The sequence below is a fragment of the Argiope bruennichi genome, chromosome X2, assembly GCF_947563725.1.
Source record: "Argiope bruennichi chromosome X2, qqArgBrue1.1, whole genome shotgun sequence".
Classification (NCBI taxonomy): Eukaryota; Metazoa; Arthropoda; class Arachnida; order Araneae; family Araneidae; genus Argiope; species Argiope bruennichi.
This window is the reverse complement of record NC_079163.1, coordinates 57,844,889-57,871,557: the sequence shown is the minus strand read 5'-3', so window position 1 is coordinate 57,871,557 and position 26,669 is coordinate 57,844,889. Positions and strand designations below refer to the sequence as shown.

General features: G+C 30.7%; 2 protein-coding genes across 7 annotated transcripts in view; one reads left to right on the top strand and one right to left on the bottom strand.

The window, feature by feature from the left end:
* Positions 1-26,669, top strand: part of LOC129960164 (uncharacterized) — a 155,795-nt gene that overhangs the window by 51,665 nt on the left and 77,461 nt on the right. For 2 of the 6 annotated variants that reach the window (XM_056073357.1, XM_056073356.1), the window contains exon 1: positions 7,021-7,127. The exons of 2 other annotated variants lie outside the window; for them this stretch is intronic. The gene's annotated coding sequence lies outside the window, so the exon portion shown is untranslated. Of the gene's footprint in view, positions 1-7,020; positions 7,128-26,669 lie in introns of those variants that run through there. 2 more of the 6 variants (XM_056073361.1, XM_056073363.1) reach the window with 2 other exon arrangements.
* The window catches only part of LOC129960167 (serine proteinase stubble-like), a 54,437-nt gene that overhangs the window by 11,580 nt on the left and 16,188 nt on the right, over positions 1-26,669 (bottom strand). The window contains exons 2-6 of the mRNA XM_056073364.1: positions 11,979-12,102; positions 5,523-5,762; positions 3,193-3,275; positions 2,834-2,919; positions 1,725-2,011 (exon numbers count right to left, since the gene is read on the bottom strand). Of these exons, the coding sequence (XP_055929339.1) occupies positions 1,725-2,011; positions 2,834-2,919; positions 3,193-3,275; positions 5,523-5,762; positions 11,979-12,078 (796 nt within the window). The 5' untranslated portion in view covers positions 12,079-12,102. The remainder of the gene's footprint in view (positions 1-1,724; positions 2,012-2,833; positions 2,920-3,192; positions 3,276-5,522; positions 5,763-11,978; positions 12,103-26,669) is intronic.

The following is a 26,669-nucleotide window of genomic DNA, read 5'->3' as shown; positions in this document are numbered from 1 at the left end:
CATGCCCTTCATCTTTAAACGCACATTTTATCTTTAAGTATTAAATAATTTTCAAAGCAAGTCTGTTTTCTTATTTGTTTATTTGCGGATTCCTTATATTACTTTCACTTTTGACCTTTTCTTGTTGTAAAAATCTCAACTTTCCCAATGCTGAAAAATAAACATGAATATAAAAACTAATTAAAAGAAAATTAAACTAAAATAAATTATTTGACGAATTTTAATAAATATTTAAAATTAAAATGATATTATCAATTATTTCTGTCTAAGAATTTGGAGGTTTTGGGCCTTGTAATGTTTTTTTTTTTTTAATGATCACAATATTTTTCTGACTGATCTCATCTGATGTCACGACCTATTAATTTAAGAACCTCAGGCATTATTATCTCATTTTGAAAAAATATATTCTAGTGACTTTACGAGGTCATAAATGGATTTTTCCTTACCATCATTTTTCTTTATCATATATTTCTGGGGGGTTTTACAGCCTAAATTAATAAGTTTATATTTATTTTTATTAGTATAAAAGAGAAATCCTGTAATACATAGGAATGTTAGATTCTATCACCAACTATGATAAGGCTGTATTCTCATATAAATTTTAGAAAATGTTCCATTCATTATCATTTCAGAAGACACCGCTTGATGATCGCAGAATATAACGCGCATATAATCACAAAAACTCTATATAAATTTTTTTAACGTTAACACAATGATGAAGTACTGCCTTATCAGTGCTGAAGATCTGTATCAGTGCAAGGCATGCAAGCCATGGAGACTTGACTCTAATCGATTTTCTCAAAAGGGAAAATAGTAGGTAATTACTTGGCATCATCTCTATCTGCTGTTGGGTCATATGGTATACTGGAAGGGATTTCCATTCCGATCAGGAAAGCCATTATAATGCTATGTAGATGAATATATTTGGAAGGGTTGGTTCCGAAATAAATTATCTTTTTTAAAATTCTTATTTGTATTTAAATTTTACTCTTGAAGGTATGTGAAATTAGAATACAGTACACTCCCGAGTATCCGACCTAATGTGGCGGAACAGCAGGCCGGATAACAAAGTAGGATAGGCCGGAGTTCTACGAACTTATTTCTTTGCCCACCAAAACCAGAAGATAAGTGGTATAATAACAGTGAGTTTTAATACGAAAACGCACTATTATAATAATTATTTTTTCACTTCATATTGGGTAATAAATTCTCAATTTATATTAAGCCAAGATGAATATGAACGCAGCTGCTACCCGGTGAATCACAGAAGCAGTTACCGATAACGTGTCAATTTAAAATAGAAGGCTATGTACTGGTAGTTTATATATGTTTATAAACTGCACATTTTTAGAATTTATTAGATAGATTACCAGATAGTCGCGAACCGGATACTCGAGAGTGTACTGCAGTATTGAGTTTTTAGAGAGATACAAGATATAATTTGGTATATAATGGTGTGAATTTTCAGAATTCTAAGGTGTTTTAATTTTGAGTTTACATAGAAAACTCAAATTGTCAATAGTAAATTGGTAAAACCCAAAACTATTATCGTTTATATAGATACTTCGCATGTTTACCAATAGATGTCGCTGATTAAAATTCATTCAAGCACCTAATAATATCAAGTCTTCCTAGTTTCTCTTATAGTCCTGAGCACTTATTTGTTAAAACTGTGCGTGCTAGGTCCAGAACCTTTTGATACGTTACAAAAGTGCTATACATACTGAGAGCAGGATCTGTTTTCCCCCATCCGGTGATAATTGCTCTCCAACCTTGGAAATTCCAGCCATATGGAGGTAAGCAAATGGGCAGAACATTTTCTTGATATCTAACTGGACGATCTAGTCTTATCAAAGCTACATCGAAACGGTCAGGATGTGAAGGCGAAAAGCGGAAATTCGGATGAAGCAATTTCTCGACGACGCGGAACTTCTGAGCAGGCAACAGTTGGTAACGTTGATCATGGATATCATACGCGCCCAATACCACAACGATATCATGAAGCAAAGCTCTGCAAAAAGATTAGCAGATGTATAGAATAATACTAGAAAGTCATCATTAGAAATAATTTCAAGACTATAAATTTCTATCAATGAAAGTTGTTACCGAAAAATTATTTTAAAACAGATAAAATGACCGAGCAATTAGAAAGTGCTTTTCTCTATTACACGCAATTAAAAATAGGATTTTCCCTTTCCAACTATCAAATGGGTGACTTGTTCTTGTATTGTTTCATTATCAATAAATTAAGTCATCTTGTGTGATTAGTAAAATATAGGAGTAAAATCGTCTATTGCTTGCCAACGGATTCTAAACTCTCCGCGCTTTTGCGCATGCGTTAGAATGGGTTTAATTCGTCATAAGGTTTAATTCATCATTCGGTTAAATAAGGATGAGAGGAATGAAAGCAGGAGATGTTTACATTTAACAATAAAGTAAACTCGGATTACTCGCCGACTGAATTAAAATAAAATAATACGTTCAGAAACGACTCGATACTCGCATACACGTGAAAAAAAATTTGAACGAAAAAGTATCTAATAGGGAGGAAATCAAGGCCAAAGAATGACGAATTCCGGAAATGCGCTCATCCTTCCGCGTCTCACGCCTTAGTGAGATAGAATCGTCGAAAAGTGGTCGGTTGGAATACTGAAACAGGGGGTTAGACAACTAGAGAACAGCAAGTAATATTGAAACGGGATTCTTAATAATGTAAACTGTAAGAAATCTAGAATTTTTTATTTTCTTGTAAAATGCGCTTCAATCAAATTAATGCACTTGAAATATATAAATCTATAAAAATTTGGAATGGTATAATAAACACATGTTTTACCTGTAAACGCAATGAGCAGCTGTTACAACATAATTATGGTTCAGCAGAACTCCACCGCATTGCTGCTGAGTAATTTTTATGTGAGCCTAAATAAAATTGAATATATAGAAATTGCTGAACAGTAATTCACATGAATATTTAATTTGTCAATGAAGCAAATAATAATAAAAACACTAACAAGACAAAATAGCTTTCTAATATTTTGTTTTGATTTGAACATAAACCGGAAATTATTCAATAAATTTCTTGTCTTAAAATTCCTATTGATTTTTGAGAAAAATCTCAATACATTGAGATTTTAATTATAATAATTGAGATAATCTCAGATATATTTGAATGAAACTAAAAACTTTTTTTACCTGCCATGGAAATTCTCCAAACTCAGCAGCATTCCCTCCAACAATTCGGCTTGTAGGTTTGTAGACTCTTTGACCACATACAGCTTTCATTTAATAAAAAAAAAAGATGTGAGAGACAACGAAAAATTAAGATAAAAAATATTTAAGATCAATAGTTCTGAGTTGCTGGACGAGAGCAGAGAATTCCCTAGACTGCTGAAATTTAAACTAAATAGTAAAATGTTTATCCATTTTATTGTAGGATGATTAATTTGAGTGGTTCAAGTTATACCTAAGGATCAAATATTTTGAAGAGTTCTAATCATCTTCAAAATATTTCAATAATCCTTTCAACAGATATTTTAATTATAAGCTTTGTTTAAATAAACATGCTTCTTAATGGACGTATGAAAATATTATCTGTTTTTTGGGTTTCGAATTTTGATAAAGTAATCTAAATTTATATCTGGCTAGTTTTGAAATTTTCGCATGAAACTTTCTATGGAATTTTTTCAGTGCGTTTGAGATTCAGATAATTTTCTTGCCTATATGATATTATCACGAAATTAATTTCAAAAACTTTAGCCGCTACAATTATCGAACGTTTAAATCACCTACAAAGCTTTGACAATTAACTGTTCATAATTTCACCAATTCTGCCCATTCAGTCTTCCTTTTAAACTAGAAAAAATTAGGTACTTGCATGTATTTTGATCATTTTTTCACTGTAAGAAGGCATTTATTGAGAAAAATTGGTACAATATATATCAGTCAAAATATTTTCTTCATTTTCTACAACTTTTTCCCATTTTCGTCCAATAAGTCTTGCAATTCATTGTCTTCGAATTTTTTTGATCCACCAGGCCGTTTTTTGTCATTGACATGGAAATCACCTTATCGGCGAAATCTTAAATCGTTGAAACCAAAACCGACAATAGGGATATGACGGAGCATCATCATCAGAGGTTTGTTTCTAAAAGTGTCTGATGGGCTTCGGCAGTAGATTTCTTCAAATCAAACAAAAAAAGCATTGAATGTCGAAAATGCAATTTCGAACGTTGCATGATTGCGGACTTTATATACTGAGTAACTCGATAATACTAAATGGAAAACTTTCAAAATCATAACAATAAAGTAATAGTAAATTGGTAAAACCCAAAACCATTGTCGTTTATATAGATACTTCGCATATTTACCAATAGATGTCGCTGATTAAAATACATGCAACCACCTAATAGATGAAGATACCCCATATGAGGCTAAATGAGTAAAATTAAGAGTAATATATTTGTTCTAGATGAGATAAATTTTATTCATTAATAATTAAAGTGAAGTTGCAAAGTGAAGTTTCATTAAAAACAAGCCCTTTCTTCTCCAGTTTTCAGTACGTTTTCTTTTGAGAGCGTTTCACAAACTGAAATTTTTTCATTTATAAATTTGCCCTGTAAGAAGGATTCATTTCAAATGATAACTTTGTAATCGAAATTAGTATATACCTCTTTGTCTATCCTTACAAGAAGCTTTCATGCCAGTTCTTAGCTTGCAAATTTTTCAATCGCTATTTTCTATCGGAGAAAATCTTTTTGTAATTAAATACAAACATTAATATTCTATTATCACTTCTTAGCTGTAATTTAAAAATTGGTCAGTAAAAAGTTATTTTATGTAATTATTATAAAGCCTGACGGAGGTTCAGTGGCCACTACATTTATATTGATGGGTTTAAACTGAATTTGCCGCATAATGCCGATCCTATAATAGCAAATATTCGAACTGCACTTTATTTTGACGCATTTTGAGTGTTCGATTCGAGATTTTTTTTACTACAATATTAAAAAAAATTGGTCTCAAATTTCCCTTTCACATAATACATTTTGAAGATTTCCCACAAAATCGAAAAATAATTTGAATAAGCTATATAATTAATTCTAGGATTCTAATTAATCAATATTTTCTCTTTCAAAATTGCTTAACTTGTGAAGTTTATTATTACCAAACGAATTTACGTTTTTGTTTCTGAGTCTGTATGAAGAAATTTTCTCACAAATTTATCTTTCATCGAATTACCCTGCAAATTTCAAAGCATGAGCTTTCTGGAATTCATATGCAATTAAAAAGATAATTTACCAAAAGTAAGATGCCGTTATTAATATGTCGATCGAAACCTCGGTTTCATTGCATTATTAAAAAGCATATGCCGGACAAAGGATGCAGGTACAGAGATCATCATGTTAATTTAGATCGTCAAGTAAAGAGTTAAATAATATATTCATATTTAAATCAATATGCTGATATATCAATATACAACTTAATAACTGTACTGTGTATTAAATTATGTGATGAATACTGACCTTTATCTTTGCTAAGTACCCTCTGGTCTAAGGAGTCTGGTAAGTGTGCGTAAGTTTTCAAGCTATTAGACTGAACTTTCGTCGGAGATCGTCTTACATGGTTACTTTGGGTAACACAGCAAGTAGACAGAAGACTTCCAGGGCAAGAACCAACGGACGAACCTCCAATCAAACCGCAAAAGAGAAAAAATGTACACTGGTGTCGTCCGCCATCATAATAGCATGTGTTTGAATCATCTTCTGAAAGTAGTTGAAATTACTTTAATATTTATCCTCATGTGTCCCTATTTCTTTCTATATTAATAAAATAAATATTTGATAATTTAAAAATCATGGTATTATATTCATGGAATCAATCAAGATGGTAATTAATTTAATTCCTTTTTGTATAAAAAGGAATATTGCTGTCATTTGGGTATCACCTGATATCTTATTCACGAATTGTCATTCTGTAAAAACGCCCTGTTGATAAATTATCAGGCACAGACAAAAAAAAAAGTGTCATATTCTGAAAAAAATTCCAAAATGGAATTAAATGCAAATCCATTAAAAAAAACAGTAAAATACAAATTATGTTTTTACTATCTATCAAAATCGTGAAGAAACAAAAACAAAGAATATGAATAAACGCTTTGCTTATGTTTATACTCACCAAAGAATATTAACATAAGCAAAACGTTAAAATTACTGAAGCAAAGAAAGTCGAAACAACAGAGGAGGAAAATATTGAATATTAACCTGTTTTGTGGAGAAATTCGGAGTACAATGTCCTGAAATAAAATGCTTCGTTGTGGTCTTAAAGGAAATTCAGTTCTAATATTTTTTACAGGAATATAATACTTAACACATATTAAAAAGTATAATTGTAAAAATAATAAATTAGGGTATAAGGAATATGTAAACTAATTTTCAAATTAATGCAAAAGTCACAAATATTGATGAGGTATTTGCATCTTGCACGCTTCATATGAATCCGCATCTCACATAATTTTATTCAATTCTACTCTTTTGCAACATCGCAAATTATCATAAATGTATTCAACGAAAATGTCACTAAGTTTTTGTTCTTTTGTAGCAATGTCATTGCTCTCGCTTGAATTTATGTACAAAAGTTGAAGAAGCATATGGTTTGGGAAATTCAATAGATTGTGACTTATTCAAAGCTCTTTATACTCCCACATTTTTCTTTTTATTAATCATACTTTGCTTTTCGAACCTTTCCGTTCTCTAATCAGTCTTCCCTTTAAACGAATTTGCCGATCGTTACTTAAATGAGAACAGCGAATTCAGAATTGCAATTATGGATTCAAAATGAACTATGCTACTTCTTCTGGTACCATTGCGCAATGTAGCTACGAAGCTGTGATTGAGAATGAAGCAGCGTTCACACGAGGCCACATATTGCGCGTCATTGAAGGCCACGCCTACCTCAGGAACATCACGTGACCCCAAAGGGACTATTGCGCTTGAGAGATGAAACTGAGTCAATATTTTGATGCTGAGGTACAACGTCAGTTTTTGATAAAAGTAGGTTGATTTGTTTAGCCGTAGTTATTTTTCTGTTTTCTTTGTCATCTCTTCATATGTAAAAATAAGAATTCTTAGGTAAGTTGCCTTTTTGATTGCAAAATGTTTAGAAATTGTAACATAATCTGAAACCTGGATTACCTGCCAGAATTTAATTTGATAAATAAGGATGTTTTGTATAGAAATTGTTTGAAATAAAAAACAGAATGTAACAATATTCGCTTTCATGTGTTTAATTAGTGTATTATAATTTCATTTCACCTATAAATATTAAGATTATTTTGCTTTTGCTTGTATGCGCATTTTGCTAAGATATAAATATCAGGCGGTTCATGCACAGGTTCGAAAACTTTCTCTGTAGATTATTAACCCTTTGCACTCGGAAAAGTAATTCGAAGCCTAATTATTTACCTAATACAACGATTTGTTTATTGCTTCGAAAGGTAAATATATATAAATAAGATGCATTTTTCCGAAAATGAATTTTTCAATTTCTGTAGGCCTTCTTATCAATAAAAATCACTCAATAAATAAACGTCAAAAATGATACACCGTCTTGAATGATGACCGAGAGGGAACATCTGAGTGCAAAGGGTTAATAAGAATGTTGTGTATAATTAACTAGCAGTTAGTATTAGATGCGCATGGCAAATCTGCATTAAATGAGTTTCTAGAGCAATTATTTGAGAAATTGGAACAAACACGAGTCAGATTTAGAGATCAAGAATTGCATTGATGATATAGATCAACTTGAAATGGAAGTAATTTCCAGACAAGAAATACGAGTAAAAAAAAATTGCATCTAAATCGCAGATAAATTTCTGATTGATACCGATTGTTGTATTTAAATTTTATTTAAAACGAAAGAAACAGATTATCGTGATAGTTGTATCGAATGTTGTGACTAATGAATATAACGATGAATAAAGAGAGTAATGAAAAGAGTATTTGGTTGTCGAATTTTAAAGTCGAGCCATTCGATGGAAGATAATGAAAATCTATAGAAATTTTGAGTTAAAGTCGAGGATTCAGTTAGTGAAAATATAAATTTAATTAAAACGAGTAAATTTAGCCACCTCTGATTATTATTCTTGAAAGGTGTAGTGTTAAATTCTATATAAGAGTAAGATATTTTTGAAAATAATTATTGTGCTGTTATAAAGCTTTGAAAAGATATGAACAAAAGTATATAATTTTTAATATGCATGTTAATAAACAATTAACCACGCGTTCTAAAAAATCATGTTTTCTAATAAGGAAACTGCATCAGCTAAGTGATTCTTTCTACGTACGTCCTTTCTTTTAGTAATAGCGGATTTTTCTTATTTCCATTTATATTAAAATTAATGCCCAATAATTACGGATTATAATAAATAAAAATGATTGGAATTGTTTTAAAATTTCAAAAGATGAGGTCGAAAATAGGAAGAAAATTCTTCGTTCTTTATCAGGGTGAAGCAAAAGAGCAAATCAAGCTGTCAAGATCAATATCAATATTTGGCGTAGAAAGATTTTTTTTCGAAAAAGACGATAGACATAACTCTTTTCAACTTTCTGTTAAACCTAAAGCAAAAGGTGCTGCGTTAGCATTAAATGCTTGAAACTCGAGAGAAAAGGAGACATAACATTATTTGCGTATTCTACGAGTAAAACTCGCCACGTAAGTGTAATAGCTCGAAGCGGATAGCCTAAATCCTATTGAGGAAATAAAGAAAGCAAAATGAATAATTTGTTTGCAATTTTCTAAATGTACCATTCCAAAGTTAACCGAAAATTTGATACGATATTTGCAGGGGAAAGTCTAATAGTTATTTGTTTGATAGTTCTAAAGAAAATGTAAACGGACACTGCTGTTGCATTTCTTTCAGAGGATAATATGATCAAGCTATTTATTAATTTACCGTTAAGCTAAATATAATGGGAAAAAGCAGAAATAAATTAAGTAGGATTCTTAATAACAAGGGTAGTTACCGCATATTCTTCCTTCAGTGGTTTCTAAAAATTTAAATTTAAAAGTTAATTAACTGAAAATGTACACTTTCAGCTTACTAAAACCATAATAAAAAAGAAATAGTGCGCATTATTTTAAAAGGTCTTTAGAAACCAAAGATTGCCAACCAAAATCAAATATTTGAACACTAATCGGAAATCCCAGATTGCAGCATGAAATCCTAGTCAGAGAAATAGCATACTATTAACTGATAAAAATAACGAACTTTCAGTTTTGATCTTGTGTTGTCTTTGACGGCTTCGGTCTGAACTGGCAACAAGTGACAAAATTCGGAAGTTTGTTTAAATAAGGGTATTCCTTCAATTGCTCAGTTAACACATTTACAGGCAGTAGGGTTATAGAAGTCAAATATTTATCATGTACATAAATACGAATGATGATTATACCCGTCAATAAAAAAAATACAAAAACATATTTTTTAGTTGTCAAACCTACTAGGACAATTATTGCTCTACTTTGAAAGAAACGTCGCATTCAACTAGAAGATTAAAATACGATACTGCTCGTTCTACTCGCATTTTAAAACTGTCCGTGAATGCGTTAAGGTTGTTGATATTTGAAAGAAATGCTAAATGTGCAGAATAAAAATATTTGATTTCATTACTAAGAAAAGTAACTTACAAAAATTAGTTTTCATCACACAACCTTTTTAATGCAATTAAAAATGTTATTAATATATGCATATTACATTTTATTTTTGTGCAAATTCCGGCTTTTATATTTATAACCAAAAGGGAATTATAGAAGTTTAAATGCGGAACTGTATCGTGCTGTCCGTTTGACCCTCATGCTGATTTATTTTTTAGCCATATTTTTTGGTTGGAGAGCTGAGTCAGAATGGGAAAGTCCATTATCTTTAGACTTTTAAAGCAGATTTAGATATATTCATTGAGGATTTTCTCACTAAGAGAATTTGAAATCCATACATTATTTTGAGAAGTGAGTAGTTTCAATGATATTTCAAATTTCCAGTTGCATTGTTTTAACGTTCGGAGTGTTAAAACTTATAGAACAGTTATATACGCAAGATTTATTGAGAAAAATAAAATTCAAAAGTTATTCGTAATGCATAAACCTAGAATTTCGCACTAAGTGATCATAGACGCTAAACATGTCTTGCAAGTATCTAATTGTAGTATTTTATAAGTGTTTCATTAAACCGATACCACCATTACTCTTCACTGGATAAAAGGAAACCCAGACAAATGGAAGTCTTTCGTGTGCAACAGATTTATAGAAATTCAAGATAAAACTGAAACATCGTTATAAACTATGTCCCAGTGAAGAAAACCCTTTAGATCTCTAAACACTTGTCGAAAATCTTCAAAATTGAAAGAAAACCGCGACTAGTTTCATGTGCCCAGTTGGCTATGTATTTAGTGGAATTTTAAAATAGTTTTAGTAGTTTTTAGAAAGTTATATAATAATTATGGTTTGTCATGCAACACTATTTATTCTTGAGTTCATAGGGAACGGGAAGATGCAACTAAACTGTGCCTTAACCTTCTATTGGGCGCAACTAATCTGGGAGATGAAGTCACATTAATTGAGTACTCATATATACTCAAATACTCATACTAAATATACTCAAATGTAAGTGAAAAGTTCTGTTTAATATATTTTTTTAACATACATTCAAAAATTGCATTAATTGAGTTCATTAATCTCTTAGATGAATTGCGCCCGACGGAAGGTTAAGAACGCTGGATGACAGTCAAGGTTTTGATTTGCTGCGTCGGATGTGCAATTGGTTTTAGATAAAAATTGGTGGATTTGCATATATATAGGAATGTTACCTGCCGCTATGTAAAATTATACGTTCTTAAAGTCTGCTCAAGGTTAGCTGTCTCTCTGGTTGAAAAATGTTATTTAAATGTTTATGAATCGCAGAGAATATTCTGTAGTATAAATAGTTGTTCAGAAGCTCATACAATGTATGCCAGATGAAATCTGAGAGTATTCCGTAACTCCTGAATTTCTTCTATAATCAGTGTATAGTATATGGACATGAACTACAACAATTTGTAACGCAACATTTCCATTAGCTGAGAGAAAAGTATCTGATAGTGAAATGAACTATCAGATGTAGGAACTAAAAGTTGTTGTGACTTATGGTGGAGAAATTATGCTCTTTACAGCTACTAGACTCTGGTATAACAGCAAAAAATATAACTTCAGAGTTAGGAATTGGGAAAAATATAGTGGGGGACTGGTAAAAAAAAATCGGACAGAAATTGAAAAGTGGCGTTTTACTTAGTGCTTAATAAGAATTGAGAAAATACGTGTTATAAGAGCGTGTTTTGGTATAAAAACGTTGTCTTCTGGTATTGGTGGGCAAAGAAATGAGTTCATAGAAATTTGGCCTCTCCGGCTTTTTTGTTATCAAGCCTACCCTTCAGCCACATTAAGCCGGATACTCGGAATGGTACTGTACTTTAAAATCAAACAAATCGAATTATATTTTTAGTATAGGGCATACGTGTTGCATAGTATATTGTATAGATAATAAATGATAGGTAGATAAACAAGGAAAAAGTTTCTCCCAATCGTGACAGCTCTATAAAGTTTGATATCTAGTATGTGATTATCACTACCATGATTTGAATGTTTGATTCGTTTACAACGGACAAAACAAGGAAGGAGACAGAAATGTGGTAGATGATACCAGAGCCAGATAAGTTAACTAAATTTTCATAACTTTAAATACGAAAGTCAAATTAAACATTTTGACAAAGCAAAACTCCAACTATATTTGGTGAAAAAGAGAACGGTGAACTTTCATCTACAAAGTAGTAAATACAGGCTTATTCCATCAATGAAAATGCTTTTTATTAAGAAATAAATCTAAATATGATTTGTTTACTGGCTTACTAAAGGCCTTCAGTTTGAATTAAAAAAAAAATTACACAATCACCCACCTCTTTTAATGGATATTCCAAAAAAAGTGTCGCAAGGATGGAGAATGCAGAGTATGACAACAAGTAAGCATGTTACTAGACGCCATTTTGCATCGAGCATCGCATTGAATAACTCTCAGTATCTCTGAAAATAAAAAAAAAAAAACATTGTTTCAAGATCTAAAATAGTACATACTCGGGTTTAAAATAATATATTCATAAACTGAATGCTTTGAAGAGAAATGAGTATAAAATTTGTCGGGTTAAGAACTTAAAATTATCCTCTTCCTCCTACTATCAGAAAAATTTATTTAAATAATTTGCTGGTATAGCAATTTTTTTGTTTAGAAAAATTTCTTTTTAGGAAAAATCATAATTAAGCAGATTGCGAACTTCTCGATAGATTTAGTTCAAAATGTGACAACTTTGATATAGCCTTATGCATTATTTTATCTGTCTAGCTTATTGGATTCTTGAGTTATCGAATCAGAGGACATACTTTCTGTTGACGGTTTTCCTCTAATATTTGATAAAAATCTACAATTTTCCTCCTTTTAACCCTTTGGGTACATATTTTTCTTTTTTTACAATTGGAGAAAAAAATTTTAGACACTTAAAAGCAGCAGATTCTATTCAAAAATTCATTTATTTCATATTATTCATGATATTGATATAACTTGGAGTATTTAATATTACAAAATAAAATTAAAACCCAAATTCAAAAAATGCATTACGTTCTGATACGTTCAATGTACCTAACGGGTTAACTCAGCACAGACCGATATAATTCTAAATATATAATATAGAGCTCCTTGGGTGAATAGATACTTGCCAATATAATGAAACCAAATTAAAAAAGGAAAAAAATGCTTTTGAAAATTTATCTTATTAGTATTTTCCATTATAGGTAATAGTTTAGAATCTGATTCGTATAGAGCGTCTATTATTCTGAAATCTATCTTGAATCTTTTTACCTTCATCACGTTTAAATGCTAAAATTTACTGGATATGAGTAGGGACCATTGCTTGCAATAACTTCTTCCTATTCAACAGGAGAATTACGATAAGTTTTCAGACTAACTGATAAGTCAGAATTCACAACTAAACTTTGAAGTTCAATTCTGAATTCACCTTCATTATACTTGTTCCATTCAATTATATAATCTTTTTTTCTATCGAGCCTATATTTTGGCAATTGGGGATATGAAAACTTCACCCTCAGAAGTCTTAGGATAATGGGAGCTCATGTGTTTATTCTTAGAAATAAACAATATATTTCCTTACATTTTATGATTTTATAGTTAATTCAATTTTCATTCATTTTGATGTACTTTTGAGCTTGGATATTTATTTCAAACCATGATCAGTATTCGAATTTCAAGAAGTTACATATATTTAGTCAGCCTTTCCATCATCGCAGACACCAAAAGACCCCTCTATCGTATAAGTTATTAATTGTAGTAAATTCAATTTATCCTTAAACTTGAAATGAATTATTTTCTAACAAATTCAAATTTAATTTTGTTATTTTAGTTTTAGTTATATTAACGTTCCATTTTTAAAGCAACACTAGGGCTATTTTGGGACGTACCTCATATTTTTGTATCGCGGTCAGATGATGAGGGCGATACTTGAGCTGGCACCCCGTCTCCAAATTTCCACACCACGCCAGCGAAAGGACGTTTGGCCCCAACGGATTTAGCGTACACCAGACCCACTACACGACGATTCTTCGGTGGAACCGGGTCTCGAGCCTGAAACCCTCCGGTTCCGAAACCGAAACCTTACCACCAGGCCCAATTCAAATTTAAAAAAGCACTTCAGCTTTTAAGCTGTGTGGACTTCGCTTTTTAGAATTTTGATTTTTGTCATTTTACCTGTTTGATGTAGAGCTGTATACGTCAAATCTCATCTATATTACGTCAAAATCTCCCTCTCGAGCATAAACATGCTGGCTCTTTGACATGATCGAAGTAAACAATTTAAAAGATGCCTTTTAATAAAGTAAAAGTGCAAAGATGAGTGATTTAATGACACTTATTTCCTGCTAATTTGTCGAAAACATACATATATTTACTCGAAGTGTAAAAAGTGTGGAGATTTTATGAAAATCTCAAAGTTTTCTATTCTTTAAAAGCAAAAAAGTAATATATATATATATATATATATGATAAATCAAATAAAGTGGCTATAAAAATAGGGCGATTCAAGCAATATATTAAATATAATATTTTTCATCTATAAAACTTGCAATTATGAAGAAAATGTAGAAAGAAATCCTGTGTAAACGCATATGCATTTTGAGAACATATAAATTTTATTTCAAAGCCAATAATCTTATTACCAAAATAGAGTTCTTGTCTTTTAGCTAATAAGGAAAATTCTTGCCTAATAGAGAAGTTTCATGCACAAAGTATTATAAAAGTAATAATAAAATTAAAATAACATGTTTACCCTATAGAGAACTCGAATAAGGCCGTTGCTGCTCGTCTTGCCAAAACAAAGCAGTGTTGGATTTTACCATTTGTTTAAAGATGATGTTAAATGGTGTCAAGCTTTAAAGTAACAATGTTCTTTGTCCTTTCTTCGCAGCTCAGTGATGGAAATTATCAACAAACAAAAAGCTGGTTGCTTAGGTTTATTTGAATTAGGAAAGAAACACATTGATTGGTTTTTCGAAACAATCAGATTGAAAGAATGTCATATGGGACATGCAAATAAAGACAGGGAAATGATAACAGAAGAGTTTTTTAATGAATTGTTGAAATGTTTTGTTAATTCCTTACATTTGGTATAACTCTGATAAGGATAATCTGAAAATCCTTTTCTGCGTATGGATTTCAAGGAATAAATGCATATTTTTCAATAAATTAAATATCCATTTCTTAGAGACAAAAGATTAATAATTTTAAAATTAGATTAAGGGATTAAAAAGAACATTGAATTTCTGCTCTTTTTTTCCGTTTATTCGTATTAGAGAAAGAAATGGAAATTCTAATCTAAAATTTTTTTTGCTAAAAATAAAGTAAAAATAAGATATTGAAAAGAGTGTTTGTATTAATTGCATATTTTAAATACATTTTCTATTTTTTTTAATCCAAAAACAGAAACGGTAAAATTTTCGTTTTGAAATAAGACTGAGAGTACTTGAAATATATGAAATTAATACAAATATTCTTTTCAGTATGTGTTATTTTTATTTTATTATTATCAAAAATATTTTTGAATAATAATTTCCATTTTTTTTTTCTACTGCGAATTAAAAAAATAAAACACGACTCAATGTTTTGATAAAATAATCCTTGAAATAGTAATTTTTTAGTAATTATTTTTCAATGCCATTTATAATCGGTTGTTACTAGCAGAATTTGTAAACCTGAAAATACTGTTCCATTATAGACCTGAAGCCGGAAGTAATCAATCTTTCTTAAGCTTTCAAAGATCCTAGATTCTTCTAAAATAAAGAACTGAAATCAACTTTTCAAAGCACTTATTAGAATGTTTTAGTAAACAGGATATAAAAATTCTGATTTATTTAATTTTATTGAAAACTTGCTACTGTTAGTTATAGTTGGTTTATTTGTTGTGACATATGTAAGTTAGAAATATGCATGTAATATTTGAAGTATTAATATCGTAAGAATACGGTATTACATCGCTACAAATGATAGTTTAGCATGTGCTATCTCATAAAAAATATAACTGTGAATGGCTGAAGGGTAAGTGATCTAGATAACAGGAATAAGAACTAATTGTCAGTTGGAGAATACGTGTATCTCCTTTGTTGATAAACACTGTTCTCCAAGGCAGCAGCCTCTGAATAATGGCAGATATGAAGTTGACAGACATCAACAAAGTTTAGATCGCAACTCATAGAATTAGGGTTAGATTTCTTGCTGCTTCAGTGACACTATAAACAATTAATTTAGTATGTAAAGTATTGGATTACTAACACTGATTTTAATCAAATCCAAAAAAAATTTATCACTGTGCATTTGAATTATAACAGGAATTCGAGCTATAGCCAACTTTTTGTTGTTTTCAAGTTAGCAATCTTTTTACTATGCTATTACGTTTGAAGTACATATCAATCAGAATAAGCATTTGTATCATACAATAGCTTGGCATCTGTTTACCAAACGAACTCGGGAATTTCAATATGCGATATAAAAATGAAATCTTTTGAATAAAATGAAATTGTAAAAAAGTGTTGTGGTTCATATTTATGATGAAATGTTATTGTTCGGATGAATAATACTTTGATAGATTTGACCGACCAGAAATCGCACGAATATGAGTCCAATTGTTAAATTCATTGGGGAGACAAAACAAATCCTAAATGACACACATATTATTAAGCGGAAACGCAAGGAAGTGTAATGCTTCAATGAACGAATCGAACATCCATTTTATCCTCCACAATTAACAAAAGATTCAAAAACTCACCCATTTTGTATTTTCAAATAGAAAGGGCTTTCTATGGGTTTCAGTGAAAGAATTATTCAGTTGAATCAAACAAAAATTAGAGGAAATCCTACACGCTTCAGAGATGGGTTTGCACACAATAACAGTTTATGGACAACCTCCATATTAACGATGCAGTAAAACTAGTGGAATTGATTCAGTCCATTTCATGGATGTGTGTCATCTGAGACTTTGTTTTAAAGAACAATAAAATCGCTCGATTATTCCATTTTTGGATGTGGGTGATAAGGGGTTGTTCTGATCTTTTGGATACTTAGCAAAGAAAACAAATTACTTTCAAATTGTCGTCCCTGATTCGTCGTAATGATTGAAGGTAAATGGAAGCGTGAGATCCACTGACCAATGAATACACGTGCAATGGTTTCGGCAGAAATATTGGAGATGGGAACTGCTTCAGGCCATCGTGTGAAACGGTCTATATAGGCGAGTAAGAATTCGCAGTTGTTTGAACGAGATCAAAATGTACATGACTAAATCTTGCTGAAGGCAGGTGGAAAGATTTAAGAGGACTATTGGTGTGTCTGATTACCTTACATCTTTGGAAATTTAGACATGAACGAGTCCAGTTCGAAATGTCTTTTTGTATATGTCTTTTTTGGCCATACGAATCTCTCCGAAATTAGACGTTTGGTTGCACGGATACCAAGATGAGTGAGGTTGTGCAAAGATTGGAAAATTATCTTTCTGAAACTTGTTGGCACGTAAGATCTGATTATGTTCTTCCTGACATCAATGAAGTAGTGAATGGTTCAGTGAAGTAGGAGCAATCGAGAGAGGTTTCAAAACAAGTGACAGTTCATTTTTTTTATAAGAGTGTCTGCAGTTCTTCATCGAAAGCTTGTGCATTTGCCAAGGCAGAAAAGTCTATTTTTGGTAAATGCACGTCGCTAATTCGGGACAATGTGTCGACAACAACATTTTTTTAAAACCGATATGTGTCTAATATCTTAGCTGTGTCTTATATATGAACTGAAATATGAAGTATAGATATCTTAACAACATTTTTTAAAACCGATATGTGTCTAATATCTTAGCTGCGTCTTATATATGAACTGAAATATGAAGTATAGATATCTTGGCTGTCTTGGAGAAGAATCTGATTTTTTAGTAAAAACAAATGTTAGAGGTCGATGGTTAATAAATATTATGCAATTTTGACCTTCCAATAAATATCGGAAATGTTTTATGGTTGCATATATATCCATATCATACATATTATATTTACGTTCTGAAAGTAAAAGTTTCCGTGAATAAAATGCAAGTGGATTTTGAACATCGGATGTAGTAATAAGAAGGATAGCCCCAATAGTTAAATCAAATCAGAAGCTCGACCATAACGGATAATTGCTGATTAGGTGCATGAAAAGTCAGAGTAGCTGCTTCAGCAATGTCAGCTTTGCATTTCTCGAAAGATTACAAAGAGACCTGTGTCCAGGAGACAGGTCGTCTATCGTTCTTTTTTGAATTTTTCAAAAGTTCCTGTAAACTAGCTTGCGTCTGTGCGGCATTAGGCAAGAAGTGACGGTAAAAATTAAACATTTCCACATAAAAAACGCTTAAACGCTCCGCTATTTCCCATAAAATGAATTGATACAAGACGCAATTTTTTAACTCGGTTATATGCCTAACTATTTCTTTAAAAAAAAGTAACTGTTATTCGTAACATTTCCAGTATTATGTCAGATTTATTTATTAATGCATATAATGCGCATATAAATTATTGCATCTTAATTAAACCACACCACACAACGCAAAAGAAAATTGTGTTGTGCGGTTTAATTAAAATGCAGTCATTCATATGCGACATTATATGTATTAACAGACAAATCGGGCATAATACTGGAACTGTTACAAATAACTTATTTTTTTAAGAAACATCGAGTCATTATAGGCGCAGTTTTGCATAAAGATGACCCTTTCGCTACCAGAGAAAAACCAAGGGAAAATGACAAGTCGAAAAGTAAACATTCAAATTAGGAAATAAATATAATTCAGTTTCTGAAAATACACTTTTATGTGTTTTTCTGTTTTTCGGTTCTAAATTCATTACTCATTATTACAGAACTAAAGAAATTAAAAATTGATTTTTACCTCGAATTCACCACCAGCTGGAGTTCCACTTATATAACAGCAAGTTTACAAGAATTTTTTTGAAACATAAATTGTTTGCAAAAAGCAATATTACATTCTCCCTCCCCCTTTTATTATTGAAATGTATTTTGTTCCAGAATTCCCCCTCCCTTTTTTAAAAAAAAAGAAACTTATGTTTTCAGGTCATTAGTAAATATTCGAGATCAATTACTTTAATTCTTTTTAGTGACTCATACTGAATGTCTTGCACCGTAGACATTCAGTACGTAGACGGACTTATCACCATTATTCACTTAAGCTTAGACTGCATGCTTGAACGCGAACAAAAATGTTACATCTATTTTAAGTAGCTAAGACACTGCGTATTTAAATACACCGCCTTTACTTCCAAATGAATGCCATAAGCTCGAACTATTCCGTCAACATTAAGAAAAAGCAAGAAAATGAAACCCTCCCACGACATTAACAGATGAGACATGTGCCATTCTGTTAGAAAATTATCTTTTAAAATAGACAAGTGGATTAATTAAGTTAATCGATTGCTTTATCATTATAACTGCTTCCTTATTTTAACATTCTGACAAGGAAAAGAAATAAGGTTAACTCTGTCAATCAGATGCGAGTGCAATTTTTTTTCAAAGATTAGAAGATAAAAAAGTCTCGAACTGCGAGATTTCACAAAACATTTTAACTGGAAGAAAAATAAATAAAAATGAATAACTTACATAATTTTTTTTTAAAAAATGCCGAAAATCAATTGTTACATTAAGGCAGAGTTGCAATATTTTCCACATTTTAATGCGCAAGTTGTAGTGGGTGACAAATCTTATTATTTTTTTAGTAGAAACATCTAAATATTTTAATTGTTTAATCGGAAGTTTAAAAAAAATATTTTATATGTAATTCCTTTTTAGTAAATTAAGACAGATGAGAAAAATTCTTATTTAAAAAAAAAATTCTATTTTATTTTGTTCTAAAAATTTTTAAATTTCTTTTTTTGGAATAATACTTGAATTCAGTAAAAATGGAAGACATGATTAGAAAAAGAGGTTTGCATTGAGCAGTTTTTGTTCTAGTGTGGCAATGTAGTACTCACAGAGACATTTAATGACTAGTTGCGAAAAAAAATAATGTATGAAAGTGTAACATGAAAAGCGTAACATTTGAAAAAAAATTAAAATAGAATTCCTCTTAATGATAAATATCTCGCATGGTCCATTTTCAGTACTTTCTACTTCAATCACAAAATTTCCAAGTACATCATGTGTAATTTATTATTATTATTATACATAAAATGAAAAAGAAATTACAGCTAATAAACCGGTTAAAGAATTGTCTCCAAATTTCATAAACTTTTTAAAATGCTAATATAATGTATTGAAGCATCAAAAATGTGTCGCGTATGAATTAATAAATGGCATTACGTAAACGTTTCATGATAAATATGCATGTACGTTTACAATAAAAAAAAAGAAAGAAATATCTGTTTCGTTTATGAATTATTTTATTTCAAATTTATTATTGACTTATAATTTAAATATATAGAATTAAGAGCTTATTTTTTTTCGTTAAGAAATAAAATATTTCAAAAATCAAAATCTTTCATATAGTGCTATCTATCAAATACAGACATTTGTTCCGGTTTGCTATAATTACGATATTTTTCTTATGTGAAATACTAACTTGCAACCCCACTTCATCAAGAATAATTTTTGTGGTACTTACCCTATTGGGAACACCTAAAAATATGGGAATGAGAAACTTCTAGTATAGTAGTTGATTCTTGCTTCTCTGGTTAGAATAGTAATGATATGAGGTCGTGGTTGGCAGTGACCGTTAGGATTCCATCTTTGTTCCCATATCAGTGCTGTCATGACGATACTTGTCATTCAAAGCACTCCGCATACATTATTACAGGTTTGGAGAAGTTTCATCGCCCCTTCTAAGTGAAGGGTACGTAGTGGGTCTATTTTTAGCTCACTGCAGATCCCTATTGCGTGTCGTGGTGTTACGGTCATTTAGAATATTCTACACGTTAAGGCAGATGGGAGAAGCTGGTTGTGGTTATAGTACTTACACTTTCAAGTTCTCCTGATATCTGTAAGATGTTTTTCAGACATTTTTGCAGGTAGAGGGATTTGCCTTGATCTCTCGTACTAAAGTTTTCGCATTTATATCGGTAAGTCATCTTGGAATTCCTGTTCTCTAAAAATTCTTAATCTGTTTGCATTGATATATTTGTTAATGATTTTTTATGATTGTTAAGTAGCCTCTTTGAACAGTTTTTCCTATTTCACGGTGCAATTTTTCTTTGACCTTGAAAGGCATCAGTGTTTCCTCATTTCTAGCTATATTTATTTACCTATCATAAATTCTCACATTTATTCTCCTAAAAAATGACAGGAATTAATACAAGAACAAAATCACATGTAGAAGTTGGTTTACTTTAAGATTCAGTCGGGAAAAAAGTGATGGCATGTGCTAAATTATAAAAATAAATTTGGAAGGAAAACTTGTGAGTGTTTATTTTTTTATACATTAAAATGGATGTGTAAGTGAAATATTTCTTTCTGTGATTACAGTTTAATATTTACAAACAGTTGAGCTTTGTATTAACAATTACTTAATTGTGCAATATTACTTTATATTAAATGTTTCACGTTTAATAAATGTTTCACATTATAAAAAATAAGTATTTACTTTCATTCTCATTGTAAATTTTTCTCAAAAGTAAAAGTTTCCAGTATCAGTGAAAGGTATTGAATTGCCAAATATGCACCCCGTTTGGAAACAAAATTAAGTTATTTAGAAAAAGTTGTTATTATGAAATATGGTCAGATAACGAGGGCGATGCTTGAGCTGGTATACTTGTCTCAAAAACTTCAATACATGAAAAAGCTGTAACTTATCCAAATTTACTTATTGAGAAAGGGAAATTTGTTACATTTTAAAACATCATTCAGGTCATTTAAGATTTCTGTGACGAAGTAAGTTAAAGTTTCTTCTGAACAAACATAAATAATAAAAATAAAATAAAAAGGCATTTTTTTAAATTTTAACCTTTTTTTTTCTTCAAAAAAATATATTATTCAAATGCTACCTTTAATATTTAATCAAAAGATATTTTTTATGCATTTAAAAGAAAGTGCTCTTTATCTTAGCACAATGCCCTTCTATATCTTTTCCAAGACAATGATATCGCACTCCAGTCACAACCATTACTTCCACATAAAAGGTTCTTTACGGAGCATAAAAGCAACAGTAAAAAAAATCGCATATCTTAAATTTTCGATTGTATGCTATTGAAACTCCGTATTAAGAAAAAGAACGGAAGTTTACAACTTCCGCTTTTAGTGAGAAACAAAACGAATGATGTCTTTTGTTAGAGTAAGCACCCCATTCGAATGACCCGAGATATCCCATTTCGATTGGCACTTTCTGTATCGAAGCCATTCTAAACAATTAAGTGGAGTCAGGCCAACAAAGAGATCTCAGGCCTTTGTTATCAATGAATTCCCGGGTTCAAAAGAATTCGAATGCGGCTCAAGAAGGTGATATTCTAGAACAAAGAACATTGTTTCTCATCCTGGACCTTTTTTGGAATCTTGCCACATCAATATGGGGGTTGTCACTGAATACCGTGGGTAAGGACCAGGTGACCAGAACCGGATGTCGGTCGAGCAGACCATGTCGCAAATCTTGGGTAATCTCATTGCTCTTCCTGATCTAAGGTAGGAAAAAAACACATAATTCCTACTAACCTAGATCTTCAAAATCAAAGTGTTTTCCCAGCGCAAACATGCAGTTTTCTTTATTTTTTCAAAATCGCCATAATAGAGGCGGATGTTAACAATGAATAAAAATTTTTAAATTCGTCTTCTACAGGTAAGAAATTTTATTAAATAAGTCAAGTTCTGCGACCAAACGTTTTGCATTATTTCGCAGAATTTTATAAATTTACTTTTAATAATCTACATCAGGGTGGGCAGACTTTTTAGGGGTTACAGGCTACTTCTGATTTTTTTCACGGTGTTCCAGTCCACTCAGTGGCGCAGATCTACAATATTTATTATGACTTAATAATAAATGCGAAAAATGTACTTACCTACATAACTACAAACATAATAATTGCCACAAATATAATATCAAATGATGCATTTAATATCAAAATATTCAAAATACATGAGAAAATAAATCATTTTCATTTAAGTTCTCGTAGCTATAGTTAGAAGTCTTCGGCTACATACTGTCCGCCAATATCTCGGTATATATTTATTAACTGCTAATCTTGTACTGGATTCTAATTGGTCGTCTGAGAGACGGGAGCGATATGTTGTCTTAATTCATCATTGAGAATACAGATTCACGCTGGTAAGTAGAACCAAAGAGCAATGTTAAATTATATTAAAATTAGGATCCGTCCATTAGATACCAAAAGTTATTCTTAGGTTCTGAAGATGGCTGCATAGGTGTCCTACATAGCAGGACTCCTTCAAAATTGTCATTTTGAAGGAGATAAGATTAGGAGATGATGTTCAATAAATGTTTCTTTTCGTATCCGCGTTTTAGGCCTTAGTAAAGATGGTCAGCCCAAAATGCCTTGGTGGTCCACCGGTCGATCGCGATTGACTTAATACCCATCCCTGATCTACAATATGCATGATTATTGTAGAAATGCATTATGATCAGAGAAGTGACTTACATTAAAATTAAAGAAACAGAAAATGTGTACATTATTATGAACGATTTTTAGTGTTTCATTACAACTAGTTAAAATTTGAGTGCATTTATTATTCGCGTCAAAATAAGCTAAATACTTGATTTTTTAAATCTTAAATTTGTGGTTACGATATAAATATATATTGTGCTAAAATGTGATATAAGACAATTATCAAACTGATGAACATAAATAAATCACAACTCTTACTTAAAGTAAATAAAAATATCTGATATATCAATCCCTTATCAAACATAATAAACAAGAAGTATTTTAAAAATTAGTATTTCTAGTATTTTTAAAAATACGGAAAGTTTTGTAGTTATGAAGTACCAAAATTTCATACAACCCTGTTAGATATTTTTATAAATGTTTATTATTTTATAAATATGCAGCTATTTATAAATATTTACTTTTGAATTTTGCTATTCTCATGAATTGTGACCCATCGTACCTGCATTAGTATTCGATGATGATAAAATTGAAGCGTGATAAGGCAATCATTCTGTTTCAAAAGATAATTTTCATTCTGTTTGAAAAAAAAAAACATTTCGTAAGAATTTAATTCAAAAATTTCGCCAATTTTCTCGAACAGGAATCTGTTGTATTTGAGTTTCTATTTTTGAAATATAATGTGTAAAATACAGTTTAATTGTGCAAAAATGGCCACCAATTGAAAAAGCCAATTGTATTATTTTTAACACTTAAGAAATTCTACTACTATAAATTGCTAAAATATTTTTTAAAAAAATTGGTAAACTGACAGATAATATAATTTAATAAAATGGGATGATAAAAACCTTTCATTATTAAAAAAAAGGTAGTAAATTATGTTTCCTTTCAGTAAATGATTAATTTAATTTTCTGGTATAATTTTGCAAGATTTACATAAAGCTTATTCTTCAATTTAAGTATGATTTTATTAAAAAATCGTAATTAAATATAAAGATTGACTGAAATCGCAAAGTTCGAATTAAAACAATTCGAACACAATGAAATCAACTCAAAAGATTTATCAAATAAATCCCAAATATTTAACTTTGAAATCCACTGTGAATATTATAAGAGGGAAAAAGACTTGATATTATAGCTCAACTTACAGTAACATGCGAAATTAAGTTTGTCACGTGTTTTTAATATCACGTGAATTCGTTCTATTATAACATTCATTAATCGAAATATATAATAGAATAAAGGACAATAAAACAACAATCACCTTCATATTGAGACACGGAAAAAATATAACGTTTTTAAGTCAAAATCTATCGTGAATTCAAGTCTGCGGAACTTGTTTATTGAAACATTAAAAAAAAAAAAGTCTTGATTAATCAAAGAACTGCGAGTGTGACCCAATATAATTCTTCATTTGGTATAACATCCTCCTCACTTGTTTAGTTAGATATTTTTAAACCCATCGGAAAACAGGTCGCTTTTAAATGACCTATTTACACTTCTAATGAAAAATATGGCAATAAAAAGTGGTCGCCTCAGGAAGTCTTGCTTGAGACTTCCTGATAGAGGGAACTTTCTTTCTGATGAATGCATTGAAAACAAAATTCCGGAATTCCGAGTCTAGAAACACCCTGACAGGAACTGAATAGCTCACATTGATGATTAAAAAATTGGTGACCATTGACGATTTTTTTTCAGCTTCGATTTAATTTCTAAAGCGAAATATCTTTGAATTTTGATTCAACTGCTGTCAAATGTGCTGTTTTTTTAAATCGCCTTTAACTTTTCATTTCATAGAGCAGGAAAAAAAAGTATATCGAATTTGTTTTGCTTCTAGAAACGATGGTTTTTATGTTTCCAACTTCTTATTTCAGTGTGGGAAAATATTGTTAAATTATTCTGCAGTAAATTTTCTTATTTTTTATAAATAATTCTTACGTTTTACACATTTTGAATAATTTCTTTAAAAACTGACTTTAATGTTCTGTTTCTATTTCTAATAATTGACACATTTGGAGACAAATGTAATATAGATGATTGTAAGAATCTCATGTTTGATTTTTAGATTTCTTATAATTTGATCTTCCTTTGCTTTTAACATTTTATTAATCGGCATAAGACTTAAAATAGCTTTGTTGTATCTTTTCTTTTCCATGGTATCATCAATTTGCCATTAACTGCAATATAACTACAAATACGTCTTGTAACTAATTCAAAAATTGTATACTCTTGATTTATAAAATAACTACTCTTTTTCAGAATAGCAATTTGAATAGGTTGTCATAAGAAATTAACTTTATTTTTCCTAGTTAATTTCTTCCTCTTCCAAGTTATATTTAAATGAATCTTGGCAAAGATATTCATACCATGCTTGCTCCCTTTATCACAATAAATAGATAATATAATATCGGTAAAAAGGTTTACGTGCACGCGTGAGTAATTTTCTGACTAAGTTTACTACATTAACACGTTAAGTGCTATGTTAGTCACGGGTGATTGAAACTGTACTTTTCGTTCAGGCCGCATCACCAGCACATGACATTGGATATTGCTGGCTAAACGTAAAAGACACCAAAATAGGTTTGCATTTACATGGTAGCATTATTTTATGACACAGTGGCCTTATTTGCTGGTAGACGGATTCTTTAGTTAATGAGAAGATGCAAAAATCTCTACCCATCTCTTCCTTATTACTGCATAGTTATAAATTTTAATACAAAAATGTAACAGAAGAAAATTAATTATAAAATCCCATATATGATAGATAGCATTATTATCAAGACTTGGCTTTGAACTTGCACATTTTTTGCGATTAATTATCTATTTAAATATATTATTTTCTAATCCCTGGCGTCTGCAATTTAATCAGGGAAAAAAACCTTGTGCTTTAAAAAATTAAAGCACAAGGATAAAACAATAATAATAGTAATAAAAAATAAAAAGAAAGTGATGACTATTATCCTTTTCGAAAAATAATTCACAATTAAGTAACTGGCTTTTAGCATTTTTAAATTTGTCATTTTGGTAACATATTTGGTTAGAAAGCCCTTATTTACTGTAATGGTGTGAATACTAGTTTCCAAAAACTAAGGGTTCTCAGGCGCTTATATTCTTTTGATGGATATGAAAGACCTTCCATTCCGAGGTCTTCGGGAATTTCCCTCTTTTTACTTTTATCCTCACTTCTGGCTTCTGCTATTTGCCTTGCTCTTCTTTCCTTCGACAACAAGAGTGACAGAGTTGGCTTTTCTTGAGCAGCTACCGCAGCTCCATTTACTTCTTGTTTCTCATGGATAACCAAAATCCCACGCTGCGATCCATCAAACAATTGGTTCGTTGTGGTTCCGGTACATTAGTTGGTTCATATTTAACTTCTAAGTGTTCTTAATCTTCTTAATCTATTAGAAATCAAGTTAGGGAATCCTTTTCTTGGGAGTGGCGTTAAGGATGTTATTGTCCGCGGGGAC